Source organism: Sceloporus occidentalis, unplaced genomic scaffold (assembly GCF_023333645.1).
Source record: "Sceloporus occidentalis isolate IW3139 unplaced genomic scaffold, rSceOcc1.0.p SCAF_5, whole genome shotgun sequence".
Lineage (NCBI taxonomy): Eukaryota > Metazoa > Chordata > Lepidosauria > Squamata > Phrynosomatidae > Sceloporus > Sceloporus occidentalis.
The window spans coordinates 48,349,462-48,358,317 of record NW_028316985.1 but is presented as its reverse complement, the minus strand read 5'-3'; the positions used below and the strand labels follow the sequence as shown (position 1 = coordinate 48,358,317).

The 8,856-nt window shown below is 41.1% G+C and overlaps 1 protein-coding gene across 2 annotated transcripts in view; it reads left to right on the top strand.

Moving 5' to 3' along the window:
• Positions 1-248: 248 nt before the first annotated feature.
• LRRIQ1 (leucine rich repeats and IQ motif containing 1) overlaps positions 249-8,856 on the top strand; it is a 132,553-nt gene continuing 123,945 nt past the window's right edge. The window contains exons 1-4 of one of the 2 annotated variants that reach the window (XM_089524009.1): positions 249-310; positions 2,007-2,134; positions 2,334-2,474; positions 5,353-5,464. In XM_089524009.1, coding sequence (XP_089380135.1) covers positions 2,337-2,474; positions 5,353-5,464 — 250 coding nt within the window. In that variant the 5' untranslated portion in view covers positions 249-310; positions 2,007-2,134; positions 2,334-2,336. The remainder of the gene's footprint in view (positions 311-2,006; positions 2,135-2,333; positions 2,475-5,352; positions 5,465-8,856) is intronic. The other variant, XM_089524010.1, reaches the window with a different exon arrangement.

The following is an 8,856-nucleotide window of genomic DNA, read 5'->3' as shown; positions in this document are numbered from 1 at the left end:
CAGCCATTTTCTGAGGCTGAGAGAGTGTGACGTGCCTAAAGTCACACACTGGATTTATATGGCTGAAGCCGGATTTGAACCCTGTATCCGTCGGGATTAATTAACAGGCCAATGCTCAAATCGTTAGGCCACACTGGCTGAGCAAATTTTATATACTCCCTCCCTTTTGTTTACACAAATTCAAAGTGAATTATTTTGGACCATAACAGCTTCCGTAGGAGCCTCTTGCGGCGGTTCATTCATGGTTACTATGGTTACACTTCCGGCAACACTGAAGCTCTCTGCGGCGGAGACTCGGACGCTGCACCAGGTTAGGGTTTAGCAGGGACGGGGGCGGATTCAAAGCGTTTTCTTCGCAGGGATATAAATCTGACCTCCGTAGATTGGGTTGAGGCGGCAGAATCTCTTTTGTTTAATGGCGAAAACGGAGGGGCGGGGCGCAGAACTACAACTCCCAGCGCGCACCAGGGCGGCGCTGGAAGTGTCCTCGGGTTTTCATGGCCGCGATGCATCCCGGGAATTGTAGTCCCTTGTGTCGTTGAACTTTAGGGAGAGCTAAGGGCAGGGTAAAGGAAGCAAGGGGAGGGTGGTCACTGTGGCGTAGCGGTTTGAAGGTTGGACTCTGGCTCTGGAGATCTAGGGCTCGAGTCCTGGTTTCGCCATGGAAACCCATTGGCTGACCTTGGGCTAGTCACAGTCACACTCTCTCAGCCTCAGAGGATGGGATTATTGGATTGGATAGCCTTTCTCTGCAGAATTGCCAAGAAAACTCAATATTAGAGCAAGCAAGATTGGTTCAACTCAAATTCTCACTTCCCTTTAGTTTATTTATTTCTATTTTTAAATTTATTTTTTGATATATATATATATATATATACATATATATACATATATATATATAATTTTAATTTAATTTTATTTTAAACAACGGCAGGCCTTCTTATTTTCCCAAGTGACATGAACCAATGTACCATACTGTAATATGTATATGAGTGAGAATCAACGTTATCTAATGATAATAATGATAATAATAATAATAATATGTAATAATAATAATGATGATAATGATAATGGTTTCTGTGCCAAGCGTTGTTTTCTTGGTAGCTAGCATTCAGGAACACCATTTATAAGATAACATCTTATTCTGATTGAACACAACCCTGGGAAGAGATACGTAACGGTCGCGGATTTTTTATTCGTCGTTTCCAGCAGTCACGCCTTGAAAATATTTTTTAAGATACGCAAACCTTGATTTTGCCGTTTTTATATAAGGGATGCTATTTTACTATTCAAAGAAATAGCCCAGGGAATCGTGGGATTTGTAGTTTTATGGTTAGAGTGCTTGGGGTTTCACAAAACCATAAATCCCAGGACTGTGTAGGAAGGAGACGTGGCAGTTAAAATGAGGTCAAACTGCATTGTTTGTACAGTGCAGATGCACCCCAAAAGTCACCCCATCATCAACCATCCTGCTTCCTTGATTGAGGTTTTTGTGTTCCCCCCCTTTTTTTACTGCCTTCTAACTTTTCTCATATTACTCTGCAAATGCGCTGCCTGTGGTTATTAGTACTCCCTCAATAAACAACATGTAACTCATTAATGATAAGTAGGCCTGCACTAAGGACCCCTTTATTATGGCTGATTGTGAGCTGACTTTTACCTGTAATTTGTCTCTCTGTTTCTTGAAATCTCCCCCAAATTCCAAACTACAGTCAGCCCTTCTTATACACGGATTTTTTTATACACGGATTGTAGCATCCACGGTTTGAAAATGTTCAAAAAAAGTATAAGTTTCAAATATCAAACCTTGATTTTCCATTTTTTTAATAAGGGACACCATTTTGCTATGTCATTATATTTAATGGGACTTGAGCATCCACACATTTGTTATCCACAGGGGATCTTGGAACCAAACCCCAGGGTATAACAAGGGTCCACTGTACATCATTTCTCCTTTTCTGTTGGTGCAACATGTCTTTCAACATGTTATTTATAACACTCCGTAGATCAACAGATGAAACATAACTACGGCAGGCGGACATTGGTGGACTAGTAGCTCTTTATACTCTTTGGAGACAATGCAATGAACTAATGAGCTGTGATACCATTCAAGGCATTGCTAGCATTTGACCAGGTAGGTAGTGGTTCACTCAAATATTATAGTACCCCGCCAACTCCTTCGCTGCCTGTATTGTCACTTGTTTATTTTCTACATCGTTTAAGAAATGGCATGACTTTAAATTTTAGTGCAGTCTTAATAACATATTGCTTACAGTATATGCTCAGAGTCCAGTAATGCATGCCTCCTTTGCCTTTCCCCTGTTTCAATGAAGGCAATGGAAGAGGATTATGATGATGCAAAAATTGAAGAAGAAATAGAACTTGAGTTAAGCAAAATCAGCTTCTCTTCTTCAGACACAGATGATCCTGACACTGATGTGTCACTGGAAGAAGATTCAAATGATAGTGAAGCGGTAAGTATTTCACAGGACTAGGAGGGAAAGATTGTCTTTTTGTCTGACAAAGGTATGTGCAGTGTTATATACACTGATATCTTTATCAGGCTGACTGATGCAAATGGATATGCATATAGCATAGAAAATTTACAGTGAAAGTCACAGGTGATACTTGACGAATGACCTCTTTCCTATTATCCCAGGCCCATGGGGAACTTCTGTAAAATGTAAGTAATTCATATAGATTTAGTTGTATGAAAATATAGCTCTAGTTCTTTTGTGCAGATCCCCTTATAAATTTATCTTAATCATTTCACAAATGTAGCAATATTAAAGAAGTAATTTAATATAATTGATTTTGTTACTTCCCAAGGAAATGATTGTGAAGACATGGAACTGCAAGCATGTAACATAGCAAGCTATAATGAATACTGGTGGGAAGGGGCTTTCTTAAGTATTGTATGGTAAAAAGCAACATGATTTAACAAGAAGCAAAATTGTTGTTTTTGTTTTGCCTATGTAGCGATCTATACTATTGGTTGATGAAGAGCCTTTTGTTGCTGACAGATTTCATGTGTCTGTTACAGGTATAACAACCAGAATTTCAGCAGGTGGTGCCCTTCCCATAAACATAGCTGGAAACAGGGTTGGCCTTACCATTAGACAAGTTCAATTGCCACACCGCAGAATTAAAGAAGTTTGACACAGCATTAACTACTGTCATGGCTCCATCTGATGGAATCCTGAGATTAGTACTTTGTTGCGACACCAGACAGGGAAGGTTAAATGTCTCACAAAACTACAAACCCTAGAATTGCATAGCTCTGAGCCATCGCAGTTAAAGTAGTGCCAAACTGCATTAATTCTGTAGGGTAGATGCAACCAGAATGAAGGAACCATCTCAGACACTTGGTGTTGAAAGACAGAAAGAGGCAGTAGAGTGTTGTTAGATCCAGTTGTGTTGTCATGGGACCTGCTACCCTCAGACAGAGGGACAGTCTAGTACTGGTGTCAGTACTGAAATAAGATTCAAGCCCTGGACTTGTTTATTTCTTTATATGGGATGGGGAAATGGTACAATCTTCTCCTTTATCTCAGGCAGGAAAATTGATCTTGTTGGGGGAAAAAACCCTTTAGTTGCTCAATTTCTCTTGGTCATAAGAGCACAGTGTCACTTTAATCAACTAGTTTGCAACCTAGGTGATATGTTACACTATTTCTCTTGCAAGAAAAATAAAAAGAGTGGAGCCTTAAAGAAATACCATGGAAACATTAACTCCATTCTCTCCTTTCTGGATGTTAATAAATAAATAAATATTTTGATAATGCCTTCTTTTTTATTAGTTTGTTTATTCTCAATCTTTTCCTCTCCAGCTATGGAATTCTTTTTTTTAATCTCTTTTGTAATGATCCACAATATGGAATGTACCTTTTGCACAGCTGTTGCACAGTCGCTGGGCCCTTACTACTAACTTTGGCTGCCAATCAGCTTCCAGGCGCAATACAAAGTGTTGGTCATTACCTTTAAAGCCCTACATGGCTCGGGCCCAAGTTACTTGAGGGAACGCGTCTCCCTACACAATCCACCCCACGCTCTCAGAACAACTGGGAAGAATTTATTAGAACATACTAAGACCAGGTTAATAACAACTTCCCACAGAGCGTACACAGCCATAGCCCCTAAGTTATGGAACAAATTGCCGGAAGAGATCCGTCTCATCACCACCTTAGATGCCTTTAAGAAGGCATTGAAGACGGATCTCTTCTGGCAGGCCTACCCACCTGATCTTTTATAAAGAACAAATAAAAACTCCCACTTCTGGTTGTAACTGTGTATTTTAGATGATGATTTTATTGCCTGAATTGTATTTTTAAATGGTGTTATTGTTTTATTGTAAACATTTTAGATGTATTACTGTATTATGGTTGCAATCCCGCCTCAGTCCATTGGGAGAGGCGGGAAATACAAATGAAGTTGTTGTTTTTTTAAACACAAATTTGAATTTAAAGTTACAGTAGGTGTGTCCCATCAGTTCAGGCCAAAATAAAGCTGCTTCAAGTCACTTTGGAGGTATGCTGTTTAAATGACACACACATCTTAAGAGGCCAGAAACTGTTCCAAAGCTGTGCTCCAGTCCTTAGGACTGGAGTGTGGCTTTGGTGCAGCTTCTGGCCTCTTAGGATGCATTCATCATTTAAACAGCATACCTCCAAAGTGATCCAAAGTGCCATATTTTCCAGTATATAAGGCAATGGGGCATATAAGATGACCCCCAACTTTTCAAATAAAAATATAGACTGCTATATACTCACCGTACAAGACTACCCCTGGAAGGTGGGAGGAGGCCGGTAGCAATCGCGCCAGGCCACGGAGCAGGCCAGGTGCACATGCCAGGTTGCGCTGCTCTCTTCCGGCCTCTGTGGAGGCCTGGGCTTCCTCGAAGGCCTGGGAAGGAAGGAGCGGGCTGAGCGCGCGCCAGCTCCAGCGGGCCTCCAAAGGGCTGGAAGGCAGGCTCAGGGCAGGCACGTGCCGGGCTGCGGGGCTGCCTTCCGGCCTCCTCGAAGGCCTTGAAAGAAGGAGCAGGCCAGGCACGTGCCAGCTCCAGCAGGCCTCCAAAGGGCTGGAGGGCAGGAGGAGGCCAGGTGCACGCGCCGGGCCACAGGGCTCTCTTCTGGCCTGAGGAAGTTGGGCTTACGTGGCGTATAAGACAACCCCCAACTTTTGACAAGATTTAAAAGGGTTCAAAAGTTGTCTTATACTCCAGAAAGTATGGTATTTTATTTTGGCCTGTCTGTATGGGCTCTGTGTCTGTAACTTAGCTGATGATAAATCTAATTTTAAATAATTAATGCAGAAATGTGAGAATGTAGAATTTTATTTTAAATATATATTCAGATTTCAGATGAATTGCCAGAATCAGTTGTCCATTATCTAAATTTTGTGCGAAGCAGAAGTCAAAATGCAGAAAGCCTCATGTTGCAAGATTTGGAAAACGAAGAAATGTTAAGTAAGTAGTCATTTAGTAAAGTATCTTTGATATTTGGTTGTCAGTATATAACCTCTCTACAGGTAAGACTCACCTGTGTTAGCATTCTTACTTAATTAAAGCTAAATGCATTTATGTAAATGTTATATCATTTTTATGTTGTAATTGCTTGTGGTTAGAATGGAAATTTGACTCACCTTGGGCCGAAACACACAGGCATGAAGGGGTGGTTTGAATCTGTCCTTTCCCACAATGCTGCAGGACTGCGGCAAGCACACACCGTGGTCCAAAGACCACCCTCCTCTGCCAGCCAAAATAGGATCAGAAAAGACCAATCCTTTTTGGGCCAGGTTTGGGCTGTCTGGAAGAAGCTTCCACACAACTTCTTAGTGGCTAATGGCCATGCCCCCAAGCCTCACGGAAACAGGCTTTTTCAGCCCGTCTGTTCGGGGCCCCTTGTTGGTGGGCCACATGGGTCTCCAGAAGTATTTTTGTGACATTGCCTGTCAGTTTTTAAAAATGGGATAATAATGGCAGAAAGCAAATTCTCCTTGGAAGCAAGGTGTACTCCTCTGCACATTGTTTCAAGAATGTACTTTCAGGGGTTTTTTTAAACTGACTTTCCTGTTTACAGGTTTTCCAGAAGAGGCTTCAATGGCCTGGAGGTGCCCACTCCTACATTAGAAGATTCTAGAATTCTCCTCTCTCGCTGTAGCTGTAGCTGTATTGCTCTCTCTCTCTCTCTCTCTCTCTCTCTCTCTCTCTCTCTCTCACTCACACACACACACACACACACACACACTATATATATGAGAGAGAGAGAGAGATTATTTTATAGTATTGGAGAGATGTTGATTAATGCCCTGTAAAGTGGGGAAGGTTCATGCAAACATTAAGAGGATAAAGGTTGAGGGAGAAATCATGAGGACAGGTATTACAGTGGACGCTTGTTAGATGCTGGTGTTTGGTTCCAAGATCCCCCATGGATAACAAAATCCATGGATGCTCGTCCCATTAAATATAACAACATAACAAAATGGTGTCCCTTATAAAAAATGGAAAATGAAGGTTTCATATTTGAAATTTATACTTTTTTGACCATTTTCAAACCGTAGATGCTTGAATCCGTGTATAAAAAAATCACAATCTGTTCTGAATTAGCAGGCTGACCTGGCATGTCCTACATAAAGGTTGGGAGAAAGGGACAAAATCCTTGATAATGTGAGATCAGTTCTCTGTGGGTTTTATCCTTATTGGCTGATTAAAGAAGCTATGTTAGACTTCGTTGCATGAGCGGAAAGCATGTCCAACAGCTCTTTATAAGAGACTGTAATTCCATCAGTCGTTAAAATGGCTGAAGTAAGACCAGTAGTCAAAAGCTGTCTCTGCTATTTGGTTTTTTTGTTTGCCATCTGGGTAATGTCCATGTGTGTAGCCTTCTTTTTGGTTGTATGAAGAAGATGTTTGCAATAAATAGGTTATTGTCCTCACAAAAAGCTATCAGATGTTCATCTGCCTCATTCTTTTTGCCTAGTCCGAAACTGCCTACTGTTTTTGATCCTTCATTTCTTCCTACTTTGGCATTCAAATCTCCTGTTATCAGCTTGATGTCCTGTGTTGGTGTGTTGTAAGTTTCTTCTTGTAGTCCAGGGGTAGGCAACCTTTTTGAGCCGGGGGCCGGGTTGCTGTCCCTCAGACAACTGGGGGGCCGAAGCCAAAAAATAAATAATTAAATAATTTTTTAAAAAACTTAAATATATAAATAAACCAGGACAAATGTAGGACAAAATTTTCAAATGGAAGACACTTTTTTTAAAAAAATGGAGGACATGCGAAGAAAATTGCTGATTTTTTAAAAAAATGTTAATATAAATGCATGTTTCTGAGGCTTCTATAGACAATTGCCCCCCAAAGGCCCCGGAGGCAATCGGCGGCAGGACCGGGCTGGGGCCGGTCCCAAGGCCTCGCCGGGCCGCATCCAGACCACGGGCCGCAGGTTGCCTACCCCTGCTGTAGTCCTTCATAGAATCTTTCGATTTCTTCTTCTTTTGTCTCTGTGGTTGGTGTATATACTTGTATTACGGTGATATTTATAGGTTTTCCATTAAGCCTTATTAAGATTATTCGGTTTGATTTTGCATTATAACCATGGAGTGCTTTTGCCACATCTCTCCTAAGTATGAAGGCCACACCATTTCCTTGTGTCATTTCATTTCCCGAGTAGAACCCATTCCTGTCCATTTTTCATATGTCCTTTTACTTTATTTACTATGTCTAGTTTTTTCTGGCTCATGTCTTACATTCCATGTTCCTATAGTGTGTGTGTGGGTGCTTCGGATAGCATTTGCATTTTTAAACAGTGCCTTTGGGGAATTTAGGATACTATGACTAAATTATTGCTGTCAAGGAAAAGTTTGTAGCTGACCTTTATTCCAGCTTGGTTGGAGAAAACTGCCAAGGCTGGCCAGCATCAGCTACCTTTAGTTCACCCTGCCTATCTCTTTGCATTTGTAAGAAGAAGATATTCGAAGTCAAAATAGTTTTCCCCTTTTGGAACTTTCCACTTATCCCCAAAAAATTCTGGGAATCAGTATCTGGTATTCTTGGCAAGTGGCAATTACCACCATTTTGGAAATTGTATTTAATATTAAAAGGAAAGCAATTGGGACTGTAAAAATAGGAGGCCAGTAATAGTCACTGTTCAGCAATGGATCTTTTGTTATTTTGTCTAAGATTTCTCACCTACAGTCAGTTATACAATAGTAAACATTGAAGTGTAGGTCCTCATAATGACAGTCACGATGGTAGTTAAACTACTGTAGAATCCAAAACCACTATATACCTGCATTTTAAAAAAAAAAATCATCTCTGTCAGAAGCCGGTCTTTTGTAAAATGAATAAGTTTTTCCCACACAAGACCAAGACACCCCAAAATACTTTGCATTATAAAAGGCATAGTTTATTGCAGTACATTATTGCTGAGAAAATCCATTTCCCCTTCAGGTGCTCTGAAGAGTACAGCTAAATGCATACGCAAAGGAAGCACTGAAGGGGTGATAGCAGATAATAATAATAATAATAATAAGAAGAAGAAGAAGAAGAAGAAGAAGAAGAAGTTTATTTATATACCGCCCTTCCAGAGATCAGGGCGGTGCACATCAGAAAACAGTACAATACAATAAAATCACAATAAAACCAATACAATAAAACAGCACATGCCAGCATGCAATGCTGACGAGGGGGGGAGAGGCTGGGAAAGTGTTCAGGGGAAGAGTCAGGGGTAGGCTTGCTCAAATAAAAATGTCTTCAACCCCTTCTTAAATTGGGCTAGGGAGGCGGCCGTGCGGAGCTCAGTGGGCAGCGAGTTCCAGAGGTTGGGGGCCAAAGTGGTAAAGGCCCTCCTAGAGGTGGAA